The sequence below is a fragment of the Balaenoptera borealis genome (assembly GCF_965194805.1).
Source record: "Balaenoptera borealis genome assembly, chromosome: 19".
Classification (NCBI taxonomy): Eukaryota; Metazoa; Chordata; class Mammalia; order Artiodactyla; family Balaenopteridae; genus Balaenoptera; species Balaenoptera borealis.
This window is the reverse complement of record NC_138878.1, coordinates 61,871,534-61,899,471: the sequence shown is the minus strand read 5'-3', so window position 1 is coordinate 61,899,471 and position 27,938 is coordinate 61,871,534. Positions and strand designations below refer to the sequence as shown.

The 27,938-nt window shown below is 53.7% G+C and overlaps 3 protein-coding genes and 1 long non-coding RNA gene across 5 annotated transcripts; 2 read left to right on the top strand and 2 right to left on the bottom strand.

Moving 5' to 3' along the window:
* The first annotated feature begins 215 nt into the window (after positions 1 to 215).
* Positions 216 to 15,483, top strand: GYS1 (glycogen synthase 1). Its single transcript, XM_082370327.1, has 16 exons — positions 216 to 541; positions 1,982 to 2,163; positions 4,107 to 4,298; positions 5,831 to 6,016; positions 6,259 to 6,403; positions 7,244 to 7,361; positions 7,655 to 7,775; positions 8,090 to 8,196; positions 9,427 to 9,486; positions 9,577 to 9,655; positions 11,356 to 11,469; positions 11,758 to 11,884; positions 12,881 to 12,976; positions 13,168 to 13,331; positions 13,791 to 13,871; positions 14,034 to 15,483. Exons 1-16 carry the CDS (start codon positions 424 to 426, stop codon positions 14,355 to 14,357), a joined length of 2,214 nt encoding a protein of 737 aa, XP_082226453.1. The 5' UTR covers positions 216 to 423; the 3' UTR covers positions 14,358 to 15,483.
* On the bottom strand, positions 12,166 to 18,454 carry FTL (ferritin light chain). 2 transcript variants are annotated; one of them, XM_082370388.1, is made up of 4 exons: positions 18,126 to 18,454; positions 17,813 to 17,959; positions 17,335 to 17,460; positions 12,166 to 13,457 (listed from the first exon to the last, which is right to left on the bottom strand). In XM_082370388.1, exons 1-4 carry the CDS (start codon positions 18,225 to 18,227, stop codon positions 13,365 to 13,367), a joined length of 468 nt encoding a protein of 155 aa, XP_082226514.1. In that variant the 5' UTR covers positions 18,228 to 18,454; the 3' UTR covers positions 12,166 to 13,364. The 2 variants fall into 2 exon arrangements, with proteins under 2 accessions (XP_082226514.1, XP_082226513.1); XM_082370387.1 differs by lacking the exon at positions 12,166 to 13,457 and adding an exon at positions 16,862 to 17,170 and having other exon boundaries at positions 18,126 to 18,452.
* Positions 17,966 to 27,504, top strand: LOC309617766. The gene is made up of 2 exons (XR_014238121.1): positions 17,966 to 18,076; positions 27,255 to 27,504. It is a non-coding gene; the product is annotated as an uncharacterized lncRNA (long non-coding RNA).
* BAX (BCL2 associated X, apoptosis regulator) lies at positions 18,261 to 25,708 on the bottom strand. The gene is made up of 6 exons (XM_082370386.1): positions 25,608 to 25,708; positions 24,986 to 25,037; positions 24,748 to 24,894; positions 24,230 to 24,365; positions 22,374 to 22,478; positions 18,261 to 21,959 (listed from the first exon to the last, which is right to left on the bottom strand). Exons 1-6 carry the CDS (start codon positions 25,639 to 25,641, stop codon positions 21,855 to 21,857), a joined length of 579 nt encoding a protein of 192 aa, XP_082226512.1. The 5' UTR covers positions 25,642 to 25,708; the 3' UTR covers positions 18,261 to 21,854.
* Positions 27,505 to 27,938: the final 434 nt, after the last annotated feature.

Genomic DNA, 27,938 nt, shown 5'->3' with positions numbered 1-27,938 from the left:
TTCGGATTGACAGAGCTGAAGGCCAATCAGCTAGCGCAGCGACAAGCCCCGCCCACTGGAGCTCGCACCAGCAGCCAAGGCGGTGGCGGGGCTAAGCGAACCCTGCACTGTCCACCAATGAGAGACGCGGGAGCCCCGCCCCCGGGCGCAGACCAATGGCGCTGGCCGGGGGGCGGGCACCGCCTTCTGGTGGCCGCAAGGTTTCACTGCAGGAACCCCCACTGGGCTCAGTGACGCTGCGGCCGCCTCCGGCCCCGGTCCGAGCGCTCTAGGCGGGAGTGCGGTCGTGCAATAGGAAGCCGAGGGTGGTGCAAGCTTCCCGTCGGGCACCAACTACCTGGCCCAGCGCCCTGCCCAGTGCATTCCTCAGACACCTCTGGGGCCCCCACCTGTGGCCCCCGGAGCCCTCTAACCGCGTCGGCCATGCCTCTAAACCGCACTTTGTCCGTGTCCTCACTGCCAGGACTGGAGGATTGGGAGGATGAATTCGACCTGGAGAACACAGTGCTCTTTGAGGTGGCCTGGGAGGTGGCCAACAAGGGTGAGCACGCCGGGCGGAGGGACCCGGACGAGAAGGGCAGTCGGGGGTGGGGGCCCGGAACTGTAGAGTAACAGAGGAACGAGGCTGCATGGCATGACTCTTGGGTCCTGGGCAAGGAGCCTGTGACTCCTGTGTCCTTGGGGAGGGACTGGAGTTTGTCTCCTGGGCCCTGGAGGGAGGGGATGAGTCGCCTAAGATGAAAGGAGTTTGGAAACCCAGGTCCTGGGTCCTAGGGGTGAGGGGGCTAAAATGAAAAAAGACCAGAGACCTGGGTCCTCAATAGGGAAGGAGTTGGGGGGAGGGGTTTTGCACTTCCGAACTGTGGCCCTAGGGGGAAGGGTCTTGGGATGTAACTCCGGATTTGGGAGAGAGCCCACTTGGAGATAACGATGCATGAATCGTGGTGGGAGAATTTGGGGGAACTGGTCATTTGAGAGTAAAGTTGTGAAGAGGCTGGAGACCCTAATTCTTAGATTCTAGGGTGAGAGAGAGTTAGGGCCTGGATGCCTGGGTTCTGAGGGCCTGAGCTCTGGGTTCTTAGGAGTAGAGGAGCCTGTAGCCTCAGACACATGCGCGCAGGAATGGGGAAAGGCTGGGAAGTCCTAAGCTGGTCAGGGCCTGGGCCCTGGGATGGGAGTGGCTGGGGGCCTGGATTTCTGGGTTCCGGGCTCCAAAGGGCCTGAGGTTCTGGGTTTGGAGAAGGCTGGGGCTGGAATCCCAAGAGCTAGGCAGTCTAGCTCCACAGAAGAAAGGGATTTTGCTTTGCTGAGTCTTGGGAGAAAAAGGGGAGGTCTGTGAACATGGAGACATGGATCTCCAGGGCCCAGGCTTCAGGAGGTAAGGAGGCTGGAGGCCCAGACTTCTGGGTCTGGAATGGAGTCATGGGAGGGGCAGGACCCTGCATGCCTGTGTCCCCATGTGGGGAGAGGGAACTGAGGGACAGGTCGGCAGAATCCCTGGGGGGTGAGGAATTACAGCTCTGGCTTCTTTTGGGCAACTCCGAGACCCTAAATGAGGCCATGAAGAGGGATTCTCCCTTACTGTGTCCTGGAGCCTGACTGGGAATTTAAATCCAGCTCCTGTAAGCTGGGAACTCAAGAAGCTAGGCCCTAATAACCCTTGTCAGCTTCTGTCCTCCTCAGCCCCAGCCCCTAATTCCCTCACACCTAGAAGCCTAGGCCCCCTGCCCCTTCTCTCAGACTCAGCACCTCCTCCCTTCAAGTCCCGACCCCAGCCCCCTTCTCCCATAGTCCCAAGAGTATCGTCCATCACCACCCTCTCCCCTCCTTCCTCTGACTCTGAAGTGTAGGCTCCCAGGCCCCTTTTCCCTCCGAGCCAGAGGTCTGGGGCTCCCGCAGCCGCCCCCCACCCCGACCCTGCCCCAGGCCCCAGATCTGTGGACCTCTGCTGGGGCCTGCCCTCACGCACTTGGGCCCACAGTGGGTGGCATCTACACGGTGCTGCAGACGAAGGCGAAGGTGACAGGGGATGAGTGGGGCGACAACTACTACCTGGTGGGACCGTACACGGAGCAGGGCGTGAGGACCCAGGTGGAACTGCTCGAGCCCCCGACCCCAGCCCTGAAGAGGACGCTGGACTCCATGAACAGCAAGGGCTGCAAGGTGGGACATGGCCCAGCCGAGGGCAGGGTGGGGGCAGCAGAAAGAGAAGGAGCAGGGGATGGACAGCCCCAGGGAGAGAGGGAGGCATGGACAGAAACTCAGGATGGCCCAGCACTTTCCCGGGCAGACATCTGACAGACACTCAGACAGATGCAGGACCCCGTGAAGTGAGTGGGTGAACCCCCAGCTCTAAGACAGCAGGTATGAGACAGACTGAAAGATGGTCCCAAGAGGCCGAGATCCTCAGATCCAGAGAAAGGAAAAGAGCTAGATGGACAGCCAGACAAAACCCAGGGGAGGTGGGCTTGGGGGTGAGGCAGGAGGCCAGAGCAGGAGTTCTGGAGCCTGAAGTTCAAATTCGCCTTCTCTGCTTCCTGCCTTGTGACCTTGGCGAATGAACATGCTAATAGCATCCGCCTTATAGGCTTCCGGGGAGTATGAAATAGTTCATAAAAAGTCTTCAGCCCAGGTCCTGGCATGCAGTTAGTACTGTCTGTGAGCTGTTATCGTCGTGGTTATTATTATCATCATCATTATTACTGAAAGCAGCCACACGTGCAGAGTGAGGTGGCCAGGCAGGCAAAGGAGAAAGCCAGATGGAGAAAGGCTGAGTGTTCCAAAAAGTGATGGTGGCCCCAGTGGTTAGAGCAGTAGGGAGACAGACAGAGTCCAGATACAGAAAAGAGGTAGCCTGATGTTTTAGAGAGAAGGATCTCGAAGGAGAGAGGACGATGGAGTATTGAGGAAGAGATTAGAGGTAGGCAGGCAAACCCAGGGGACAGAGTTTTGGATGCGCAGCCAGGAATTAAAAGGAGGAGGGGGAAAATAAAAAAAGAGGAGGGGAGAGCCCCAGGCACCCAATGAGGATTGAAGGATGAGGACAGAGAGGTGGCTGTCCCCCAGGGAGAGGGCCATAAGGCAGCAGGGCTGAGGTACAGACATCGGGGTCTGGGAGGGAGAGGTACAATGCTGCCTTCATTCATTCACAGCCTCTGATTTGGGGTGGGGTCTGGAGTCCAGTTAGACGGGACTGTGTCCCTAAGGAACCCTAGGGCAGCCCAGTCCCTCCCCCATGGCAGCTGCTGTCCATGTGCTGGGGGCCTAAGAATAGCCCCCCCAGCAAAAGGGCAGACAACAGCTGGGAGGGGGAGGAGCATAGGGGGTCAGGCTCCCAAAGCCGGGAAAAGCCAGGTTGGGGAGGAGTAGGACGGCTTGTCGGCTGCATAGAGCTGTGGCAGCAGACCCAGAATCTGGGCCACGGTCTCAGGAGGAAAGCAACAGATCAATGAAACGTGGCAGGGCCAGAAATGCGACCACAAGGCTTAGAAACACGGCAGTGGGTAGAAAAATGTAGCCTCCGTGCATGGAAAGTGGGTGGGCAGTGTTAGAAATGAGGCTGCGAAGTACAAGATGGGCCTATGGGCAGAGGAAAGAGGAAGCAGGTGACAAATACATGGCGAAAGGATCAGAAACAAGGGAGCGAGTGGAAGAAGAAGGAGCCAGTACAAGGAGTGAGCGGCAGAAAGGAAAGATAATGGGAGAAAGCAGCATTATGGTTGGTGAGAGAAATGTGGCAGCGAACACAGAAGCAAGGCAGCGGACTGGAGAAATGATTAGCAGGGTGGAAAAATAAGGCAGTGGGGGCACAGAGACAGGACATGTGCAATGTGGGTTTATAAGTAGAGAAGAGAGGCAACTGTTAGAGAAACTAAGCAAGGGATAGGGAGATGCTGCAGCCGAGATGGGAAAAAATTGTGGTGGGAATAACTAATGGCAAATTGAGAAATAAGGCAGCAGGTGAGAAATTAGCAGCAGATACAGAAACAGAAGGTAGAAGCACCGAGGCCATGAGCCCAGACGTCTCCCTGGGGATGGGAGAAACGCAGTTGCTGGGCCCAGAGACAGGTGGCCAAAACCCTAAGCCTCCCTGTGTCCCCCTGCAGGTGTATTTCGGGCGCTGGCTGATCGAGGGGGGCCCCCTGGTGGTGCTCCTCGACGTGGGGGCCTCAGCCTGGGCCCTGGAGCGCTGGAAGGGGGAGCTATGGGACACGTGCAACATCGGGGTGCCCTGGTACGACAGGGAAGGCAACGACGCCGTCCTTTTTGGCTTCCTCACCACCTGGTTCCTGGGTGAGGTAGGCCCCACTGCCAATCCCCTTGTCAATCCTTTCGACCCCAGGCCCCAAATTACAATGGCCATCCGAGGCCAGAGGGTGGCTAGTGTCTCCCAGAGCATTCTGGGAGTTGTAGTCCTTTAAACCGAGGATTAACTCTGATCTCTGGCAATATGGACATCCAGGGGCCAAGATTCTTCTTTCCTCAGAGACCCAGTCTCCCAACCCCAGCGTCATTTACTCCAGTCTTCCAAATATAGGAATTCTAAGCCATTAGCTCTTGGGGAGGCTGGCTTGACGGGAGGGCTCACCCCCAGGGAGTTCTGGGAGTTGTAGTAGTTCTCTAATATGGGCGGGACTTGGCTCTCAGGTGGGTCCCCGGATGTTTGGGACTCCTCAGCCTGAGAACCCGAACCCCAATTCGGGCCCTTTCTTTTTTTCTTTTTTTTTTTTTTAATTTTTATTTATTTATTTATTTTAAATTTATGGCTATGTTGGGTCTTCGTTTCCGTGCGAGGGCTTTCCCTAGCTGTGGCAAGTGGGGGCCACTCTTCATCGCTGTGCGCGGGCCTCTCACTATCGCGGCCTCTCCCGTTGCGGAGCACAGGCTCCAGACACGCAGGCTCAGCAATTGTGGCTCACGGGCCCAGCTGCTCCGCGGCATGTGGGATCTTCCCAGACCAGGGCTCGAACCCGTGTTCCCTGCATTAGCAGGCAGACTCTTAACCACTGCGCCACGAGGGAAGCCCCCGGGCCCTTTCTTAAGTTTTAAAAGGCTCAAGAAACTTTGTTTCCCATACCCTGGGACAGTTTATGAATTGGCTGCTCCTAGGGCATTCTGGGAGTTGTAGTCCTTCAACCAGTATCCGGTACGGGTCTACTCTTTTTTTATTATTATTATTATTTATTTATTTATTTTTGGCTATGTTGGGTCTTCGTTTCTGTGCGAGGGCTTTCTCTAGTTGCGGCGAGCAGGGGCCACTCTTCATTGCGGTGCGCGGGCCTCTCACTGTCGCGGCCTCTCTTTTTTTTTTTTTTTTTTTTGCGGCCTCTCTTGTTGCGGAGCACAGGCTCCAGACGCGCAGGCTCAGTAATTGTGGCTCGCGGGCCCAGTTGCTCCGCGGCATGTGGGATCTTCCCAGACCAGGGCTCGAACCCGTGTCCCCTGCATTGGCAGGCAGATTCTCAACCACTGTGCCACCAGGGAAGCCCCCCAGGTCTACTCTTGATTGACGTAAAAGGTGTCCAGGAATTGTGTTCAGGACTTGGGAACACTAAAACTTTGGTCTTTCCAATTCAGCCCTTCTGGGACTTAGAAGGTTGGTCAAGAAAACACAGCTCCCATCAACCTCTGGGAATGAGGTCAGCTAGTCTGGCTGCCTTAAGGATTTAGAGCTCCTTGTCCCATGGGTATTGCAATGGGTCACCACCCACTCTGTGCAGTTGTGGGGATAGATTGACTTCTCCCCTGCTTCCTCATCCACGTTGGGGATTGCTGGTTGTCTTCACAATACACATGGAGACACAGTGGCCCTATCCCTATTGCCCCACAGTTCCTGGCCCAGAGCGAGGAGAAACCACATGTGGTTGCACACTTCCATGAGTGGTTGGCGGGCATTGGGCTCTGCCTGTGCCGTGCCCGGCGGCTGCCCGTGGCTACCATCTTCACGACCCACGCCACGCTGCTGGGGCGATACCTGTGTGCCGGTGCCGTGGACTTCTACAACAACCTGGAGAATGTGAGCTGGGAGCGTGGCAGATGGGGGTTGCCAGTATTTCAGGACAGCCCGAGGCTGTCTGTGAAGCCCAAGGGGATCAAGTTCTCTCTTCCCCCAGGACCCAGGAATCCAAGTCCTCAAGCCCTCCACCCTCAGGCCCAGGAGTCCAGCTTCAAGGCCCAGTCTCCCCTAAGACCCTGGAGTCTGGACCGCCTGTCTTCTCCCCAGTTCTTCTAAGCTGATTGCCCTCCCTCCCTACCCAGTTCAACGTGGACAAGGAAGCAGGTGACAGGCAAATCTATCACCGCTACTGCATGGAGCGGGCGGCAGCCCACTGCGCTCATGTCTTCACTACTGTGTCCCAGATTACCGCCATTGAGGCTCAGCACCTACTCAAAAGGAAACCAGGTAGGAAATAGGCCTGGGTCCGTAGACATAAATGGGGTAGTCTATGCCAAGGCTTGTTCCAATGTTTTTGCTGTAAAGAGCAGAGAACTACAACTCCTAGAATGCCCTAGGTTGGTGACCTGAATATGAGGCTGCCTGGCTGCATGCCCTAGAGGCTAATGGGAAGTGTAGTTTCTTTAATTTCAGAAATGGTAAAATTCTTTTACTGGCTAATGTAGATATTGGTCTTCTGAAAGAGGAAGGAGGTTCCTTGGATTTTGTTTTTGAGAAAAGCAGTGTTGGAACCAGTTATTCTTCCCAAACTATAGCATCCATTCTCAATGGGTATAAGGTGAGAACTATAACTCCCAGAAGACCTTTGGCTGTCCAGCTCCTTATATTCCTGGAATTTTGCCCCAGGAGCTGATGGAGGTTATAGTTTTTCACTGATATGCTTTAATTTCTATGAGAATAGGAAATGGTTGGGGCCCTAAAAGAGGCTTGAAAATAGAGAAGCAGGATGGGGACATTGACTCATTCCCCCAGCTCAGGGTGGCATAGGGGAAACAAAAGAGCTACAACTCCCAGAAGCCCCGATGTTGCTCTGTTCCCTGTCTGGTTAGCCATTCACAGGGGCTGATGGGAGTTGTAGTCAGGCTTGTGAATATAAGCATGCAATATTGGGCAAGAAAGTATCTGAGTGGCAGGGCAGCTGGGTCACCACAGGAGCTCACTGGGGAGCTATCGAAACAAAGACATTGTGAAAGGAAAGGGGTCTTTCCTTCATTTATTCATTCAGCCACATTGATCTGAACGAAGAAATGAAGAAATGAAATGTGGGACCTTCTCCCCCAATCCCAGATATCGTGACCCCCAATGGACTGAATGTGAAGAAATTCTCTGCCATGCATGAGTTCCAGAACCTCCATGCTCAGAGCAAGGCTCGAATCCAGGAGTTTGTGCGGGGCCATTTTTATGGGTATGTAGGCCAGATACCTAGTTCTTGAGAGAGATGGTGGTTGGGAACCCAGACTCCTGGGGCCAACAGAGGGGACAGCTGAGGGCTCAGCCTCTTCAGTTCTTGAGCACCAGAACAATGGCTGAGTATTTAAGGAAATCCCCATCTAAGGAGAAAAGAACAATTCCCAGGAGTTCCCATGATGCCTCTGTCCTAAGATGTTCTTTGCCCCTGTGGCTTCTGGGGTTTGTAGTTTCAAGGCTGGGGCTAGTGGGTGAGGGTCTTGGCTTCACCCTGTCTTGTGGCTTCTTTAGGCACCTGGACTTCAACTTGGACAAGACCTTGTACTTCTTTATCGCTGGCCGCTACGAATTCTCCAACAAGGGGGCTGATGTCTTCCTGGAGGCCTTGGCCCGGCTCAACTATCTGCTCAGAGTAAGGCCTGGGCTGCAAGGGGACAAGGAGGATGAGAAAATCAGTACATGACTGGGGAGAACGGAGACCTGGGGAGGGGGGGGGCAGGGAAACCTATGTGTAAAACAGGAGTGTAGGGACCCAGAAAGAAGATCAGAGTCCCCGTGGGAATGGTAGCTCTGTCCTGTAATTCTCCTTGACAGTAAGGGGCATGGCAGGGTCCTCGTGGTCTTGGGGGGTGGAAAAGGGTGGGTGTTCTCAGCCTTCTCCCATGTGATCCTCACACACTCACACGCACGCACACACACACACACCCTCCCTTTCCTCTGCCCCAGGTGAATGGCAGCGAGCAGACAGTGGTTGCCTTCTTCATCATGCCAGCTCGGACCAACAATTTCAACGTGGAAACCCTTAAGGGCCAAGCCGTGCGCAAGCAGCTTTGGTCAGCAGCCCTCGGCCCGGCATCCCTGCCGCTCCCACTCCCAGCTGTGTGCTTTGGGTCCCCTGTTTCTCCTGGAGTCTCAGTTTTGTCATCTGTGACATGATCAACCCATCCCCCACCTGATTCCCAGCAAAGTTACTTGCTCCAGATGCCTGCAACTCGGGGGCAGTACGAAGTCGCAGTCGCAGGCAGGACAAGTGTGACAGCATGACCAGGGCTCTGGTATCAAGCTGGCGAGATCCCGCTCATGCCCCTGTCCTGCTCTGGCTTTGTGACTTTAGGCAAACCACTCCCCGTTTTCAAGTCTCAGTTTCCTCATCTGTGAAAAACACTCATTAGCCATCAGCTATTTCTTGAGCTCCTACTGTGTGCAAGGTGCTGTTCTAGGCACTGGGAACACAGCTGTGAGGCAGAAAGATAAAATCCCTGCCCTCATTGTGTTCACATTCTAGAAAGTTCTATAGAAAGTGCTCTGGCAAAAAAAAGCAGGACTGGAATATAAGACAGGGTTGTCAGGACAGGCCACACTGAGTAAGTGCCAGCAAGTAGAGACCAAGAGAGGAAACGAGGGAGGAAGCCCTGTGTGTATCTGGGGAACAGCATTTCAGGCAGAGGGAATGGCAAGTGCAAAGGCCCTGAGGTATGTTTGAGAAACAGCAAGGAAGCCAGCGGGGCTGAAGCAGAGTACCCTAGGGAGATGGGGTAGAAAATGAGGCCAGAGCTACGAGAGGACCATGAACAGAGGAATGTTAATGAAGTTGTAGGGTGGCACTCTTTGCTAGCTTTACTTGTGTCCATACATTTTCCTCTCTCAGAATGTAATTTTCCCTTTTTATAAAATGGGGCTCAGCATCACGACTACCAGGACTAGCCCAAGTCCTAATAATAGCTGACATTTTTGGAAGGCTCACTGTGCGATGGGCACTGTGCACTTTTTGTCATGACCTCATCGAATTCTCACTGCAAACCTTTGAGGGTGCTTCTATTTTTATCCCCATCTGACAGATGAGGCATTGAAGTCAGAGAGGGAAGGCCACCTGTCCTTGGCCGCAGAGCTGATGCAAAGCACAAGGGATCCGAGCCTTCCAGGGCCTATTCCCCGAGTCCCCATCTTCCAGCCAGAAATTCCCAGAGCTTCTCTGCTCAGACCTCAACTTCCCAGCTGCCCCAGAAGCCTAACAATAAATGGCAGCTGGTCTATAAGTGATGTTGTCGCTCTGCTCCTTCCAGGGATACGGCCAACACAGTGAAGGAGAAGTTTGGGAGGAAGCTTTATGAATCCTTGCTGGTGTGAGTGTCCCGCCCTCAGCCCTGCATCCTCCTGGGCTCTAAACCCTCTCATCACCCATTCCCAGATGCATCCCCCTGCTCGCCTTACAGGGGGAGCCTCCCAGACATGAACAAGATGCTGGACAAGGAGGACTTCACTATGATGAAAAGAGCCATCTTTGCCACGCAGGTATGGTCTGGACTCCTGAGTCGAAAGATGGCAATTCCCAGCAGCCCTGGAGGCAGCTTGCCGTGTTAGCTCTGACCCCAGAGATGGGTGGGAGTTCTGCTTTGTTGGCAGCCCTTATTCAAGGAATCAATTCTGAAGTCAGAAGGGTGTGTGTGAACTGACTGGTAGAACTTCAATTCCCAGAAGCCTTTAGGGCAGCCTGCTTTCCCACAGCTTTTTCTGCCACAGAGGCTGCTGGGAGTTGTAGTTTCTTTGAGTCCTTGGGGATCCATGAACAAAAGGTGGAAGGACCTTAAACTAAAGTCAAGATAGCCACAAAAGGAGAACTGCAACTCCCAGCTAACCCTGGGCCTTGCTGCAAGCTACCTCCACCTCTTCCCCCAGAGACTGCTGGGAGTGGTAGTTTTGTTGGGCCTCTAGGGATAGAGCCAGGTCAGCTAAAAAAATTATTTCCGGACTTCCCTGGCAGTCCAGTGGTTAAGACTCTGTGCTTCAAATACAGGGGGTGCAGGTTCGATCCCTGGTTGGGGCCTAAGATCCCACGTGCCGCATGGTGTGATCAAAGAAGAAGAAAAAACAACCATAATAACAACAACAAAAAACAGCAGTTATTCACTGAAGAACATTGAAAACTTTCAGCAGCTACTGTTTCTTATCCCACTGGTTGTGTCTTAGTCTCCAAATACCCCTGGGAGTTGTAGCTTCTTTAGATACCTGGGGTTAATTAGATGGGTGGGAAACCTTAGAGAAAATTGGCAGTCACAAAATGAGAACTACAACTCCCAGCAGCCCCCAGGGCTTTCTGCTACCTTGACTCTTCCCTGGCCCCAGAAACCTCTGGGAATTAGAGTTCTTTTATTCTCTGGAGTCAAGGGTTTTTGGTACCTGTGGTCAGGGTTGGTGATTTCCCCCAATCCTGGGGAATGGAAACCAAGACAGCCAAGTTGCACAAACAAGGTGTGAATTGTTTTTGTCCAAACTATAATTTCCAGTAGTTCCTAAGGCAGTCGGCCTCACTGAGGATGTTTCTGCTATGGGGCTGCTGGGAGTAGTTTCCTGGGCTCCTGGAGTCAGTAAACTGAAGATGAGTAGATCTTTTAATGAGAGGAATGATGGGACAGCTGCAAAGAACTATATATCCCAGCAGCCCCTGGGACTGCTATCCCGCTAGCTCTGTCTTCTTCCAGTGGCTCTTGGGAATTGTGGTTTCTTTGGGCCTCTTTTGAGGGTGGAGGTGGAGAGAATACAGGATGGAGAGTAAAAGGAACTTGGAGAGAAAGAGATCCAGGATTTTCATAAGAAAACTATAACTTCCGGCAAGCAGCCCCTGAAAGGCACAGCCCCCATCAACTGCTGGGAGTTACGGTCCCTTTGGGTTTCTTTGATGAGAGCCCAGAGTACAGAACAAGATAGCTACAGCTCCCTCTAGTCTGTGAGGGATGTTAACACTGGCTCTGCCTCTAAGACAGCTGGGATTGTAGTTTCTTTTCGGCTTATGGTGCTTAAAGGGAAAAGAAAACCTTTACAGATAGAGCCAAGTAGGAAATCTACAACTCCTGGTAATCTCTTGGGTTTGTTGCTCCACAACCTGATGGGAATTGTCTCCTTAGATCCCCAGGATGAGCATGGCTCATGGGGAAGTAGGGAGTCCTCTGTCCCTTCCCTGACCCCCCCTCCCACCCCACTTGTGGCCCCTACAGCGGCAGTCTTTCCCTCCTGTGTGCACCCACAATATGCTGGACGACTCCTCAGATCCTATTTTGACCACCATCCGCCGAATTGGCCTCTTCAATAGTAGTGCCGACAGGGTCAAGGTGAGGGCACTGGCCAGGGTGGGTTGGGCATGGTTGGGGGTGGTGGTTCTGGGGAGGGCTGTGATATGGGGGGTGGAGCCTGAGCCTCACATTCCCCATCTCCCCTGGTATATCAAAGGATTGCAATGTTTAGAAAGAACCTTTACTTCTGAGGCAGACAGACTTGGATTCCAATCTTTGTCCTGACACTGTCTTGTGTGGCTTTAGACAACTTTTTCATCCTCTCTGGGATCCCCAGGGAGTAGCTAAATAAGGTGCTCGGGCTGAGCCCTTGTTTTCCACTGCCAGGTTATTTTTCACCCGGAGTTCCTCTCCTCCACGAGCCCCCTGCTCCCTGTGGACTACGAGGAGTTTGTCCGTGGCTGCCACCTTGGGGTCTTCCCCTCCTACTATGAGCCTTGGGGCTACACACCAGGTGAGTTCAGCGTCTGGAGTGATCCCAGGACAAGGGACTGGCCCTCCCTGAGCTCCAAACTCCTCCTTTGCAAAACAGAAACAATGGAGACAGTCTGTTCCTGTGTTTTTGTGACACAGTAGCTCATGTGAGTAACTAGAGGGCTGATGTCAGAGTTCACACATGATTTCTCCCAATTTGCTACTGTTTAGTTCCCCAAAACAACAACAGCTAAATGCACGGTTCACTAACGATCAAGCTACTTTCATATGTTTTTAAGGCAAAATAAATACCACACTTGCTGTAATATTTCTTAAATGATGAGTAATTTGACAAGTCTTTTAAACTATGCTTGTGTGATGATTAGGAAATTTGCCAGTTTCATCCCCGGTTAAAATGGTGCATAGGTTTTGTGTGACCAGCTCCAACCCTATTTTTCCCATAAGCCTTGTTATATGTAGTGCCTACTTTTGCAGCTTACAGACGTTTTTAGAAACACTTATATAAAAATTATAATAAACTCCTTGAAGCATTTCTCAGCGTTATTTAAGGGAGTAAACGAGGTGTAGTAGGTGCTCTGTACACAGTGATAGTAATAATGAGAGACCTTGTCTTACCTCTTGTCAAAACAGACTATAAAGCTATGACAACCAAAACAGTGCAGTCTGGCACAAAAAGGTGTCTTATAGGTCATGAGGATAAATTAAAATGGTGGACATTGGCCCAGAGTACCGTGCTCAATAAATTAGCATCCTTATTACCCAATTATGGACTCTTCCTTACCCTGAGGCCTTGGGGCAAATGAATTCCCTTTTCTGGGCCTAGTAGCTTCCCCTCTAAGGAATAGGGACAATCATACTTTAATGCACAGCCTAATTTGTCTGGTTCCTGACTTGCGCAGCACAGCGCCCGGCTCTTATTAAAGGCGCCAATAGAGGGCGCCATTGGGGCTTTCACTGGGATTTAAGGCAATAAAGAGGGGCAAGCTAAGCGGACCTTTCTCACGCCTTCTCGCAGCTGAGTGCACGGTTATGGGTATCCCCAGTGTCTCCACCAACCTTTCTGGTTTCGGCTGCTTCATGGAGGAACACATCGCAGACCCCTCAGCTTACGGTCAGCGCCCGGAATGAGAGCCAGGACTCTTGGATCCTGGGAAGGAGGGGCGTGGTCTCTTGGGTCACTAAGAGAGGAGGGGGTGGACTCCTGAGTCCCAGTGGGAGGAGGCGTCCTGGTGTCCGCAGAGTCCCAGAGACAATGAAGGTTTCCCCAATCTGTTTTCTGAGACCTCGTCCTGGCCCCGACAGGCATCTACATTCTGGACCGGCGTTTCCGAGGCCTGGATGATTCTTGCTCGCAGCTCACCTCCTTCCTCTACAGTTTCTGCCAGCAGAGCCGGCGGCAGCGCATTATCCAGCGGAACCGCACGGAGCGCCTCTCCGACCTTCTGGACTGGAAATACCTAGGCCGGGTATAACTCCCCTCCCTGTCCTCTGCTGGTGAATCAGTCACTTACGGCTCTGGGTCTCTGATTCCCCGTGCCTCGAAAGCTGGCGCAAAGGGCATGGTCTCTTCCTATTTGTAACGCTTGCTGTCCCTTTAAGAAAAGAATCAACTTTCAGACTGGAAGGCCACCGGGGTGGGAAGTTCTCTATTTGCATAAGGGTGCGGCCAAAGAGGTACCTGACTGGAGAATTCCGCCCCTGTTAAGGGGGTGTGGCTCAGAGACTGTCCATTCACAGCTCTGCTTATCTACATAAGGGGTGGAGCCTGAAAGATGGATGATTGGCAGAGGGGCCAACTGGAAACCACTGCAGGGTGTGCTCATCTGCATAAAAGGTGTAACCAGGGTTCACCCCACCTCCAAACCTGCTGGGGGCGGGGTCAGGCTCCTGACCCCTGATGCCCACTCTTCTTTCCCCCCAACAAGTACTACATGTGCGCACGCCACATGGCACTGGCCAAGGCCTTTCCAGAACATTTCACCTACGAGCCCCACGAGGCTGAAGCGGTAAGTGGACCCGGGGTCTCTCTAGGGGGCCAGGAGCTAGAAGGGTGGGGTGAAGTGGGGTGTCCTTCCTCTAGTTGCAAGACCTCAAGGACGCTGGACGCCCAGGCAGGCTGTAGAGGCCTCTGCTCACTATGCGGTTTGTGCCCACACCTCTGTACGCAGACCCAGGGCTACCGCTACCCGCGGCCAGCCTCAGTGCCACCATCGCCCTCACTGTCGAGACACTCCAGCCCGCACCAGAGCGAGGATGAGGAGGAGCCCCGGGACGGACCACCCGATGAAGATGGCGAGCGCTACGACGAGGACGAGGAGGCTGCCAAGGACCGGCGCAATATCCGCGCCCCGGAGTGGCCGCGCCGCGCCTCCTGCACGTCTTCAACCGGCGGGAGCAAGCGCGGCTCGGTGGACACAGCGCCCTCCAGCTCAGTCAGCACCCCCAGCGAGCCCCTCAGCCCCGCCAGCTCCCTGGGCGAGGAGCGCAACTAAGTCCCCTGCCCCGCACTCCCCTGCCAACCCTGCCTCCCTTATCTGGAGGGTGGATGCAGAATGGCGCTGTCCCTAAACTCCACTCCAGATCCCCAACCCTCTGTGGGGTCCACAGCCCTACCCCCTCCGCCATACACTCCAGCCCCTCTAGCTCCTCTGTCGGAATCCCAAACACTCCAGAATCCACAACGTGCCTTTCTTGGGTTCCAGAATGCATAATCTGTGCCCTGGAGTCCCCCAGGCCATCCCAGAGGCCAGGAATCTGCCATTATCCTGCCATGGTGCCAGAGGTTTTCAGAAACCTGCTCTGTTGCCTTCTGTGCTGGGACTCCTTGAGCCCCTTGCGGCTTGCTAATTTTACAGCATACAGAGCCTGCCATGCTCAGGCCTGGCCCGGGGCCACCAAGCACTGGAAACCACGTGGAGTCCCTGCTAATGAGACAATCAAGTCCAGAGCTGGGGCACTTTCAGGGACTTAATGCAGGTTAACTCCAGAACTCGGGCTCCAGGCCAGTGCACTCGTGTTTACTCTGATTTAGCCCTCCCTGGGGTGTCCGGCTCTGCCTGGAGGATCCCTCCACCCCTGCTCCCTTCTTGCTCTGCACTTTGGCCAAGCAAGTGGGGGCAGAACCACTTGGCTTCTCATTCCTACTGGAGAACAAGCTGTCTTGGTCTAGATGCCTTTCTGGCCTTTTCTGGACCAGACCCTACTTCTCCTTCCCCATATCTCCAAACTCCTGTGCCCTACAGGGAATCCCTCTGCTGAGGACAACTGGCTGTCTTCCCCAGTACCTGCACACATAACCCCCAACCGCTTAGACCCACCATGAAACCACTGGGTTCTAGGTCCCAGCTGCCAAATCTAGAACCTCGCCACTTTGCTGCATCCTGGTCCCTTCCCTCTGGTCTAGAACTCAGCCCACTGGATTCTAGAACCTCCATATTTACCTCGAGCCTCTTCCATCCCTAAGCTGTGCCCTGCCCCCCGGCTTTGGTGAAAGGGAGGTGCCCCTCACGTGTGCTGTGCTGTGTCTGCTGCCCTTGGTTTGCAACTGGGAGTGGGGAGGGCAGAAGGGGTGTGATTGAAGTGTGTCCAGAGATGAAAAAATACATCTATATTTAAGAATCTCAGGTCTAGTCTGACCGGAGGGCTTGGTGGGCCTCAATCCTGGCCCCGCCCTCCTCTTCCCTCCCTCTTCTTCACCTCTGATTCCTCCCCTTGCCCACTGCTGAGTCCCGGTTCTCTTGTCTCATTCTACTGTCTCAGAGACTTGGATTGCCACTGGATTCCAGTGTTATTTCAAAGGAAGGCAACTCTCTTGTTTTTGACTCGACTTGCAAGTGGCAAAGTTGGCTCAGGCTCTTAGATTCCTCAGTAGCACTAGCCATATGCAAGGGCTCAATAGCCACTGTGGCCACATGTGGCCCATGGCTACCCTACTGGACAGCGCAGATACAGAACATTTCCATCACTGCAAAAAGTTCTATTGGACAGCACTGGCTTAGAGCATGTTTCTAGGACTCTGGCCTCTGGACTTTGGCCCTACTGTCCCCTGGATGACTCTACTTTTGGAAAAAAATCTTTTTCTCCTTTCAGTTCTAATCATCCCTAGGATACACGTGCATCTCTGAATCAATTGCTTTTCAGGGGAGTAGAAAGCTCTGATTGTTTGAATTTGGATGTGTGATCATCTTTCTGTTAGCCACAGTGTTTGTGACACCCAAGAGTCCCCTCCCCCACCAGAATTACCAGCGGGAGGGGCATGGCGCTGAGCAGACAAAAGAACAGCTGTCTAGCAGCCATTTCCTCTTAGATTCATCTACCAAATATAGGATGGGGTAGGGGGTCAGAGTTGACATCGTTTTATTGCTTGGACCCAGCAGCTGCTTAAGTCATCTTCAAGCTTCTTCAGTTCCCATTTGGATAATTTCACATCCCATTTCTGTCTGTGCTGAGCCCTGAACCCCTAGCTCAGCACCTCTTTCACACCATGTGCCTTCAGCTGCTCAGACCCACTAGCCAGGTTCTACCTATTATGTGCCTTGAATTCCACACCTGTAACAAGCAGCCTTTGGAGGTCAGACCTGGGTGTGCCTCCCGGTTACCATAGGTAATTTACACAGTTTGTCTCGACTTACCCATATAAAGGAGCTCACATTTCTACTTAGCCTCCCAGAATTGAGACAGAGTACTTCCAGAGCTTGGCAAGTGCCTAGCAACATAACTCATGTGAACCGGTTTCTAATTACTGAGCTCCTTAACAGCTGTCTGCTTCCAGCTAGCAACGCCAGGTTTTACTAGACTCTCCCTGGAGTCTGGACTCTACCATCTTAGGAGGGGCAGTTAACAGCCTGGCAAAGCAGAAAACCCACTACTGCAACACCCCACAGGTGTTATTATGTCTTAGAAGTAAAGAGCGCCAAACTCCTCTCTCCCTGCCAGCCCAGGGCAGCTTGTGAAAATAGATCCCACCTTTTTTCCCAGGATACACACAAAACCACTAGCCGCTGCAAAAAGCTTTATTATTTCCATTTGGTCCAAGGCTTGGGAGAGGGCTCCAGGATGGTTAAAAAGCTGCCTAGTGGCTGCAGACAGGGGCTTCAGGTAGAAGCCCTAACACCAGAGGGGCTCCTCAAAGGCCACTGGGCTCCGGAGGCTCCTAGTCGTGCTTGAGGGTGAGCCTTTCGAAGAGATACTCGCCCAGCCCAGCCTGGGGACCAGCCAGCCTGTGGAGGTTGGTCAGGTGGTCACCCATCTTCTTGATGAGTTTCACCTCCTCATCTAGGAAGTGGCTCTCCAAGAAGTCGCAGAGCTGAGTGATAAAAGAGGAGAAAATGTTGCCACGGACAGATCTAACAATGTGACAGATGGGGGAAGGAGGCTCAGAAGGAAATCTGCCCAATCAGATGAGGCCAATGCTTAGTATGTAAGCATCATTCCAGGGAAGGTCTTATAGACATGACTGGAGATACTTACGTGGGGGTCTGCGCGGGCACAACCCAGGGCATGCAGATCCAGAAGGGCCTGGTTCAGGTTCTTCTCCATGTTAATGGCGGCTTCCATAGCGTCCTGAGTTTTACCCCACTCATCTTGAGATGGCTTCTATACCGAAAACAGAAACGGCTCAGTACTAGCCACATACTGTGGAAAGGACTAAAAACTAATTTTCCAGTAGTTGCTAGAGTAGAGGGCTTAACCGGGAAAAAACGTCTAAGAGTTTGTATCTATCATTCCCCAGTGTTCTATAACTACACGTCCCAGGATACTACACGCTGCGCTCTGGACCGCCACGTCTTGGGAGAACTGGGTGCGCCTCGATCTCCAGCTGTAATAACCCACAAAAGACTGAACTCAATCTCCAAGAAGCCAACGCGGTGCCTAAACCGCTACAGTCAAGGGGCCTCTAGTGCAGGGACTGTTGGGAGATGTAGTCCGCTGCCCACACACTATTTACCTGCACGTCCTGGAAGAGGGCGCGGCCGCCGCGTTGGTTTTGCATTTTCAAGAGACGCTCGGCGCTCTCGTGCTTCTCTTCGGCCAATTCGCGGAAAAAGTGGCCCACGCCCTCCAGAGCCACATCGTCGCGGTCGAAATAGAAGCCCTGCGGGAAGAGATGGCGGGAACAATGGTCAGCAGGAGGCGAGGCCAGGCATGCGGACTCCGCCTTCTGACTATCCAACAGGACAAAGAAGGCCAGCGCGTGCGCAGAGGGCCGGAGGTGCGCAGCTGAGGGGAACTTGGGCTAGGGGCGTCCTGGGGACCCTCACCAGAGAGAGGTAGGTGTAGGAGGCCCGCAGATGCATGTTGACCAGGCGGTTGACGGCGGCCTCCACCTCGGTGGAATAATTCTGACGAATCTGGGAGCTCATGGTTGATCGGTAATAAGGAGTTCGGCTCAAAAAATGGTGTTGGCTGGTCCCGGTGACCGAGGACAGCTGAGTGCCTCACTCCGAAGGTTGGAGGGTGGATAGATGAGTGGCTGGCTCCGAAGGCTGGAGGGTGGTCGGAGGCTGGAGGAAAGGGCGACCCTGGGTCTGTTCCGTCCAAACACTGTTGAAGCAAGAGACAGATCCGGGGAACCGCCGAGCGCAATGGAAACGTCTGTGGCCAAGGCGGCTTCTTTTATAGCGCGCGGGCCCTCGGAAGTGGGACGGTCGGGGAGAGCAATCGGCCAATCTGCGGTGGTGGGAGGCGGGGCCTGGAGCCCAGGCGTGACCAATCAGGAGCATATAGGACGCCTAGACACACACACCCCCGCCCCCCGGAGGTGGGGAAGTCACGCGCCTGTAGGCGAGGGCTGTTGTGAAATGGGGAATTGGGGGGTGGGAGTTTTCGGGAGATGCAACGGCTCTGGGGCTAATTCTGGGAAGTCAAGAGATTCTGGGGAGGGGGGAGGGAGACTCTCTGGTAGGTGAAAGATTAATAATGACGACACTGGGAACCCTGGAAAATAACGATCCCTGGGTCCTGGGGGGTGTCTCAGGAAAGTAGATCGGATTCTGGTGCTGTGTCCCGGCACGGACTTTACTGGAACCCTGGGGGGGTTCCTCAGAGGTGCGGAAACCTCCAGATGACTGTGGTTTACGCTGGGAGATAAGGGGGTACCCGGATCATTGAGAAGTTTGGAAGGCTGTGAGATGATATTTCTGGAACCTTGGGTCTCTCTCTGGGAGGACCTGGAGCCTTGGGGTTCAAAGGTGGGGGGAGTTTCTGTAGCTTTAGAGTTCACAATGGAAGTCCGTATTTTTCTGGAAACTTCCCCGGGGGGGTGGGGCGGTCTTTAGGCCCTTGAAGTGATCTTTGAGATTAAAAGGACAGTTGTAGAGCCCTGGTGTTCAGCCCCGGAGTGGGGGAGAGGGATGTTTCCAGAAGCCTAGTAGGGGCTTTTTAAAGAGGTCAGGGGTCTTGGAGAGCCTTTTGGAGCCCTCGAAAGATTGTCTGGGCCCCTTGGAATACCTGGGGGCTATTTTAGGGGCTCACTTTTTCTGGAAGCTGAGATGGGGAGGGGTGAAGTGACACTGGAATTTTGGGGGTCCCTCTGAGGCTGCACTTCCTGGAGATGACTTTGAAGGCAGCCAGAGACTGGGAATTCTTTTTGACTCCGAAGCAGCCTCGCTGAAATTGTCCCTGTCTTGCCTGACACATGCTCCTTCAAGATCACAGAGAAGTACTGGGTCCTGGTGAAACAAGGAGGGTCTGGGGACCTATGAATGGGATGTCTGTCTTTAACCAATGGACATTTTTAAAGTGTGCCTGGTCCAGGCTGGTGCCTGGGTGGCAGAGCTGGCTGAAGAAGCCCTCCAGGAGCTCCCCATTGTTGTTGTTTGGGGGGAAGGAGAAACAGAGACAGGACTTTGACCCTATTTCAGTGCCCTAATGGAGGCAGCTGGCCGGCTGGGGCAGGAAAGCTGAAGCCGCTGGGGCGTTGGGGGCAAAGGTCAGGGCTCACCTTGCAGAGAAGCCTCTCCAAGCAGCCCGGGCAGGGTACTCCCTGATCAAGGGGACGCCAGTCAGGCTGGTATCTGGGGTCCTCAAGGGGTGTCTGGGCCAGTGGCCAGGAGAGCAGCCGTGCTGAGTCATGCTGAACTCAGCTCTGGAAGGGGCTCCCTCCGAGGGGCGGGGTGGAGCCCGCTGACTGACCTCATCTACTTTGGGTGGACTGCAGTCTGGCTGGGACCCAGGGAACTAGGCCTGGCTGGGCCCCAAGTCTGGTCCCCTCCCCCAAGGTGCCACCTTGAGGGCTTTGTCTCAAGGCACTGTCTTTTTAGTTCCCTTGATGGTTTCCCTGGGCTCCCGCCTGTGGCCATATTGTCCCCTCTCTCTGGGTGGTGACTCAGTCTCCCCTCACTTCTGTCTTATCTGACATCTCTCCCCTGACTTGCTGTCTCTGGGGCAAGCCTCTGGGGGAGGGGCAGTTGCCCCAGGCACACAGTCACAATGGGGTCTGAGTTACTCATTCACCAAATTTCATACCTCAGCCCAAAGACCTTTAGCCTGGGAAAGGAGAGGTGACCTGGAAAGTGCTCACAGGTGGAGGGAGAGGAAGGGGTGAGATAAAGATGATCTGAAGAAGGTGGGGGTATCAGGGGGGATGGGAGAAGACAAGTGACCCAGGGAAACAGGGACAGAGAGACAGGGGGACAGAAAGACCCAGAGAGGGACAAAGAGACAGGAACAGAGACAGAGAAGGGGACAGAAGGACCCAGAGAGAGGGGGACGGAGAGCCAGAGGGGTGGGACTTCCCTGGTGGTGCAGTGGTTAAGAATCCGCCTGCCAGTGCAGGGGACACGGGTTCGAGCCCTGGTCCGGGAATATCCCACATGCTGCAGAGCAGCTAAGCCCGCGAACCACAACTACTGAGCCCGCCTGCTCTTGGGCCTGCGTGCCTCAACTACTGAAGCCCACGCGCCTAGAGCCCATGCTCCGCAACAAGAGAAGCCACCGCAAGAGAAGCCCAGGCACCGCAATGAAGAGTAGCCCGCGCTCACCACAACTAGAGAGAAAAAAACCTGCGCATAGCAACGAAGACCCAACGCGGCCAAAGAAAGAGAGCCAGAGAGGTGACAACCGACTGTGACTCTCCGAGTGACCTTATTCTCTGTAATTCCCTTTTCTGATTCTCCTTCTGTGGCTCAATCTACTGTGCCTCTTTGTGAGCACAGCATCTTCCCAGGGGCCGCTCCTCTCCTGGAGGGCCCTTCCCATTTACAGGGCCAGACCCTAGACTCCTCCTCCTCCTCCAGCCCCTCCCTCTACCACCTGTCAGTCTCCAGCCTGTGTGTCTCCTCTGCAGCCACACAGCTCAAGCTCAGGCCTCCTCTGGAGTCTCCCTTGGACCCTCTCTCCAGCCTCCTCAGCCTTCCAGCCTCTCAGCCTGCCAACCTCCAGAGCCCTCCCCTGCTCTCCTAGTCCTCCCGAGGTCTGCCCCCCTCCAGCTTCTTCCCCATTTCTCCACCTCAGTAAATGTGCAACTTCCTGTGGTCCCATATGGTGGAAGCTTCCAGGTCCTAGTTCCCAGGGTCCAGGAGGCTGCTTTGCACCCTGCTACCCTGATATCCACCCCCCACCTCCACCCCAGCCCCAGGCTCCCCTGCCGGGCTTGGGCCCGCACAGTGCTGCCTCTAACACAATACCCTAGGCTGTGACACGACTCATGTGATCTCAGGTCACCTCGGTTCCCCTCAGGACTGTGGGCTCCTTAAGGGCAGGCCAAGGCTTAACTCACCACCTACCCATAGAGGGCACCAGGCAACCTCAGAAAAAGATGTGTCAGCACATGAAGCCTGGTCTCCTGCGAAAGCCAGGAAGTGGGCCCAGTGACTCAGACTCTGAAAGTGTGGCCCGAAAGAGGTTTATTGCCCCCCGAGACCACTCCTCCCCACCCCACCCCAATAATTACAAAAGTAAGAAAAATGCCCATGGCCCCCAGTCCCCACCCCTCCCGAAAAATGCCATAATTTATGCAGAAAAGACACAGTCCAAGGCCGCTGGTGGCCTCAGCCCATCTTCTTCCAGATGGTAAGCGAGGCAGTGAGCACGCCGGCCACGAAGATGGTCACTGTCTGCCACGTGGGTGTCCCAAAGTAGGAGAGGAGGCCGTCCTGGGGATAGGGACATGAGGCACTTCAGCAGCTCAGCCAAGGGGCAGGCCCTGGGCCAGCACATGAGGGGTCACAGAGAGGTCAGAGGGCATGAGTGGGGGCAAGGGCCTAAGATTAATGGTACTAAAGAGCTGGGGGCCAAAGAGTTATCATAGAACTTGAGGGATTCCGAAGGAAGTAGAGGCACCAGGGAGGGCAGAAGGCACTAGTCAGGTCAGAGGTCACCAGGAGGTCAAGGGTCATGGAGAGGTCAGTCGGTGCCATATGAATCGGGGTTGATCAGACATGTAAGAAAATGCATTACAGAGTACATCTGATGATCCGAAAATGGGGAGGGGGGCACCACTGTGGTGGGCTCAGGAAGGCCCAGGGGTCCCAGAGGAGTGGGGGATTGGGTGGGGTTAGGGGCCTCACCCAACCACCCTGGTCCTGGATCCAGCCCAGCAGCCGCTCTCGAAGGAAGTCCAGTGTCCAGCCCATGATGGTCCTGATCAGCTGGGGCACCTTGGTGCACAGGGCCTGCGGGGAGTGGGCTGGGCCTTAGGGACTGAGCCTTGTCCCCACTGCCTGGGGCCGTGGCCCCCAGCCTCCTTTCTCAACTCTCTGCCTCCCCTCCTGCCCTTCTGCAATCTCTTTTCCACTCACAGTCAGAATGAGCTTCATAAATTGTGAAGTGGATCTGGTCACTGTCAACTGCCCTGCTCACAAACCATCTATGGCTCCCCAGTACTTCTGGGATAAAAAATCAAAAGCATATCTTGGCCCACAAGGCTCTGTATGAAGCCTCTGACCTGATCACATTCCAATTTTCCTCTTCTTTTCTGTGCCTCATTGTCCTTCTTCCATATCTTTTTTTTTTTTAATTTTAAACTTTAATTTTTATTTTTTCTTTGGCCACTCCACACAGCTTGTGGGATCTTAGTTCCCCGACCCGGGATCAAACCCGTGCCCCCTGCAGTGGAAGCACGGAGTCCTAACCACTGGACCGCCAGGGAATTCCCACCCTTCTTCCATATCTTCATTCCCACCAAATTCTTAACCTGCTTCAGGACCTTTGCACATGCTGACTCTGCCGCCTCAATGGGCCTCAACCAAGGGAATTTTCACTCATCCCTCAAAGCTCAGGTCTAATGTCACTTCCCCAGAGAGGGCTTTCTGACCTTCAGACGAGGCAAGGCCTGACGCCTGCTCTTCAACTCCCTAAGCTTCCCTACTCAGCCTTTATCTCGCTGCTTCTCACCTGCTGTCCCCAGCTCCACACGCAGCCCTACCATCACCCTGACTGCTGCTGTCCCCCTCACCTCTAACATTCAAGCCCCATCAGCTCAATCTTGCAAACACATCAAGAAATCTACTTCTCCACCTCCAATGCTGCCCCCTGACTCCAGGTCAGTCTTCCGTTAGCCAGGACTATTACAGGTACCCCTTCGTCAGCTTCCCAGTTTTTGCCCTTGTGCCCCATAATCCATTTTTCTACCCACAAGGGACAAAATAATTTGCTGGGCTTCCCCTCCCCCAGTATTTTATAATGAGAATCTTCAGAGAGAAAAGTTAAAAAAATTTCAAAGTGTACAGGCATATACACACAACCTAGATGCTACAATTAACATTTTGCTCTCCTTGCTTGAAAAGTCTTTTCTATTTATAAATCAGGTCACCTCACTCTCTTGTTTAAAACCAGCCAATCACTCCTGTCGCACTCAGAGAAAGCTAGTCTTTATAGTGGCCCACAAGACCCTCGCAATCTGCCCTCATCTCACCTTCTCCCCCTCCTCACTCTGTTGTAACCACATGGGCCTCCTCATTGCCCACAACACACCAGGCTTGGTCCTACCTCAGGGCCTTTGCATGTTCTGCCCCTCTACGGGATGCCTTTTCCCCCATCTTTATACAATATATCACTGCATCTTTCTTGTCATTCCAACTTTGGCTTTCATGTCACCTCCTCTTAGAAGTCTTTCCTGACCACTTTGCCCAATCACGTCACCCTAGTTTACTTCGCTCAGCACTCATCATACGACGTGGGCTCCCTGAGAGCAGGGACCTAGCCTGTTCTGTACTGTGTCCTGGGTGCCGAGTACAGGTCACACACACCATAGGCCCCATAAATGCTTGTTGAATGAATAAATGAATGAAAAAGCAGACAAGCGGTCCATAGCTGTCTCTCTCCATTCCCTCTGTGGTTACTGGGCTGCCACAGGGGTTGACCTCACAACTCCCAGGTCCTCATAGGGGAGCCTGCCTGGGCTCACAGCCCTGCAGCCGCCCACCTTGAGCACCAGTTTGCTGGCAAAGTAGAAAAGGGCGACAACCCGGCCCCAGTTGAAGTTGCCGTCAGAAAACATTTCAGCCGCCACTCGGAAAAAGACCTCTCGGGGGGAGTCTGTGTCCACGGCCGCGATCATCCTGCAGGAGAGAGGAGAGCCAGTGCTGGGGAGGGAGGATCAGGCGGAGTGTGGAAACTCTGGTGTCCACCCCATACCAAAGATAAGGAAACTGAGGCCTGAGCCAGGAAGCCATCATGGGGGAGAGCCACAAGGTGGACATTGAGGAAATTGGGGAAAATGACTCCCTGAAGGAGAGTTTCAAGATCCTAGGGCAGGGGAGGGCTGGGAGTCCAGAGTGCTGAGTTGAGTGGTGGGGCCCTGGACCCCTGGGTCTGACGGAAAAGGGGTCTGTGGGCCTGGACTCCAGGCTCCCAGGGGAAGTGGAGGTTGGGAGCTGGGACTCCTGGGCTCTGAGGGAGAAGGGGCTCACTGGCTGGGCCCCTGGGTCCCCGGGACCACACCTCTGCAGCTCCATGTTACTGTCCAGTTCATCTCCAATGCGCTTGAGACACTCGCTCAGCTTCTTGGTGGATGCATCCTGGGGCGCCTGCTCCAGGCCCAGCTCGGGTGTCTCTCCCCCCATTCGCCCTGCTCGATCCTGGATGAAACTAGAGTGGGAATGGAGTTGCAGGGAATGCAGAATCAGAATGGGGCCTCACTCCTCAAATCTGCTCCGCAATAATCAGACCTCAAACTCACCCCTGAAGCAAAAGGGCCCCTGTCTTCATGATCTGCTCAGAGCTGGTGGGCCCTAGAGGAGAAAGGAGGGAAGAGGTGCCTGGACTCTTGGGTCCTAGGGGGATCCAGGGAACTGGAGTGGCTCATGATCCCTGAGGGAGGACAACGCTAGGGGACCCTGCATTTCTGGGTCCCTGGTAAATAAAGTGACTGGGGGCCCAGGCAACTGAGTCCCTGATGGAGAAAGAGGCAGGAATCCTGGGCCTGTATCCTTCATTCTTCCGGGGGAGGAGGCTGAGGGAACACTTCATGCAACCAGACCCCTGGCCTGAGGGGACCGAGGGGAGACCCGCCCCTCCCACCAGGAAGTGGTGCCGGCAACAAGCCCGGGCCTGCCCTGGGGGCTTGGATTATGGGGTTCCCCAGCTTCTCGGGGGTCCGAGAGCGCCAGACAGGAAGGGATCCGGACGCAGAGGCCAGAGAGCCCGGGACCCCGGGAGTGGGTGGAAGCTGGCAGCGCCGGATCCCGGAGTTTCTGCCCCGGAGTGCTTGGCGATCGGACGGCCCCATACCGGCAGGAGGGATCCTGGGGTCGGCCGGCGAGGGGCTCGCCCTCCTCCCGCCCGTCCGCCTCCCGCCTCACCCCCGCCTCTGGGTTGCTCCCCGGACCCGTCCATCACCGCCGCTCCCGCCGCCGCCTCTCGCCGGGTCCGCCCGGGCGGCCGCAGCACGCCCCTGGTCACGTGAGCGCCCCGCTGAGCGTGCGTCCTCTCACGTGAGCGCCCCGCAAAATGGCCGCCGCGAGCCGCTGCCCCGCAGGGCTACCCGGACACGGGACCGCACCTGCCTCACCTGCTCCGGGAAGGATCGGCCCCTATCACGTGACTGCCCAATCAGCACTTCCCCTTAGGAACTGGTCGTGGCGCCGTTCCACCAGGCACGCATTCAATCGCAGCTATAACTTTTATTCATTCATTCATTCCTGCAGTATTTTCAAAAGTTCCGGGTGGGACTTGAGCCCTTGCCAGGACAGAAGGAACATCAGAGGCCAAAGATAGCATTCTTTGAGGCAGGAAGTTCCAGATGACTAAAGTCTATGAATGTTTATATGTGTTTCTGTGAAAATAAAAGGAATCTGAAGTTCAAAAAGTGATAGATTGGTGATAGATTGGCAGGGTGAGGACAGAGAGGCTCCTGGGGTGTCCGAAATGTGCTATATATTTATCTGGGTGGTGATTACTTGGGCATACAAATATTTAAAAATTCACTGAGTTGTACACATAAGACGTGCAGTTTACTGTATGGCAATGATTACATCTACCTTTCAAACGAAAATAGTAAGAAGGAAAAAGAACTGAGATTAGAAAAATAGGCTGGGGTCAGATGATGAATGGTTTGGGCATATAAGAGAAGGGAATCTATGTCCTAAGGGTGGCTGGGAGCCACGGCAATTGAAGATTATAGGTGTCTTAATCCATCAGCCTGACAACACCAGGAATATAGTCTGACAAATTAAAGTTTATTGACCCATTGAGATGATGGAGACCACACAACAGAGAAATCATGGAGCATCTTGACAAAGGAAAAGGTAGAGTTATTATAGGATTTGGAGGAAGAGTGGAGTTTAGGTGATGACTGTATGTTAGGCTCAAAGCCAAGCAGTGTGTGGACTGCAAAAGGAACCAGGGTCCTGTATCCTTGCAAACTACAAGATGAATGTAGATGTGTAGTGTTGGGTCCAGAAACCCTTTACTCTGCACCTGGGTTGGAAATCGAGGCTGCTACTATGTTTCAAATGATTTCGATCCTACAGGCAAGAGTGGGATGTTTCATTTTTACTGATAGAATTTCCAACACTGTGAGTAAGAAAGCATGTCCTTGGGAAATAGTGTTTCGTATTAACTTTGAAGCTGGCTTTATTTGTGTCTGTTATTCCAGCCCAGTGAATTAGCCCTCCCTCCATCCCAGTTACAGAGAAGGAAGAAAGGGCTTTTAATGCAGCCACAGACCTCTAAACAGTACAGCTGTTGAGTAGAGGGGAAAAAACTTTTGAGATAGTTCTGAAGTCAATATTGTTTACAATAATAAAGATACTATATCAGAACTATGAAGCCCACCTCCAAGATGGGCCCCAATGATTCTCACCTCCAGGTATTCAGGCCCCTGTGTAGTCTCCTCCCACATGAATAGGGCTGACAGTGTGACTAATAGGGTATTGTGGAAATGGCAGAGTGTAATTTCCAAGGTTAGGTCATAAAAGTCACTGCAGCTTCTGCCTGACTCTCTCTAGGATCACTCACTTTAGAGGAAGCAGCTGCCACGTTGTGAGGACACTCAAGCAATCATCCACTGGAGAAACACATGTGTCGAGGAACCAAGTCCTCCAGCCCCAGTCAAGCCTTAAGGTGACAGCTGTCCCCACCAACATCCTGACTGCAACCTCGTGAGAGATCCTAAGCCAGACCCCACAGCTCAGCCACTCATTGATTTCCAACCCTCAGAAACTGTGTGAGACAATAAACGTTTATTGTTGCTTTAAACTGCTAAGTTTGGGGGCAATTTGTTACACAGCAATAGATACATTGCTAATGTATCTAATTATACTAATTAGATAGTATACATATCTAATACATCTAGGATAACTATGGCCTATTTATAGATGCAGAAACCAGAGCCCAGAGAAGGAGATGGATTTGCCAGAATTGTACGGTTCTTGTGGGTGCTGTCAGGTCTCCAGCTTGACCTGTGTCCCTTGGACAGGGCTTTCTTACTCAGCCCCACTCATAGGCCCCAGCCTCCTGTCCCTCCCCTCCAGCCCATCTTCCACATGAACCTAGATGGGTTTTTCTGTATTCAGAGCTGGCCCTGGTCCTCACCTGCTCACAGCCCTCCCATGGCTCACTGGTAATAGTAAATCTCTCTTACACATTATTATAAGACAATTAATCTAGTACAATCTGTTATTTATTGTATA

Excerpts from the sequence above, each read along its gene's own strand:
- BAX (XM_082370386.1), bottom strand. The coding sequence starts at position 25,641 with ATGGACGGGTCCGGGGAGCAACCCAGAGGCGGGG. Across the intron at positions 25,038-25,607 it reads GGAGCAACCCAGAGGCGGGG|GGCCCACCAGCTCTGAGCAG; the intron begins GTGAGGCGGGAG and ends TTTCTCCTCTAG. Across the intron at positions 24,366-24,747 it reads AGTAACATGGAGCTGCAGAG|GATGATCGCGGCCGTGGACA; the intron begins GTGTGGTCCCGG and ends TCTCTCCTGCAG.
- GYS1 (XM_082370327.1), top strand. The coding sequence starts at position 424 with ATGCCTCTAAACCGCACTTTGTCCGTGTCCTCACTGCCAGGACTGGAG. Across the intron at positions 4,299-5,830 it reads CCACCTGGTTCCTGGGTGAG|TTCCTGGCCCAGAGCGAGGA; the intron begins GTAGGCCCCACT and ends ATTGCCCCACAG. Across the intron at positions 13,332-13,790 it reads ACTGGAAATACCTAGGCCGG|TACTACATGTGCGCACGCCA; the intron begins GTATAACTCCCC and ends CCCCCCAACAAG.
- FTL (XM_082370387.1), bottom strand. The coding sequence starts at position 18,227 with ATGAGCTCCCAGATTCGTCAGAATTATTCCACCGAGGTGGAGGCCGCC. Across the intron at positions 17,960-18,125 it reads CCTACACCTACCTCTCTCTG|GGCTTCTATTTCGACCGCGA; the intron begins GTGAGGGTCCCC and ends CTCTTCCCGCAG. Across the intron at positions 17,461-17,812 it reads CCCTCTTCCAGGACGTGCAG|AAGCCATCTCAAGATGAGTG; the intron begins GTAAATAGTGTG and ends TTTTCGGTATAG.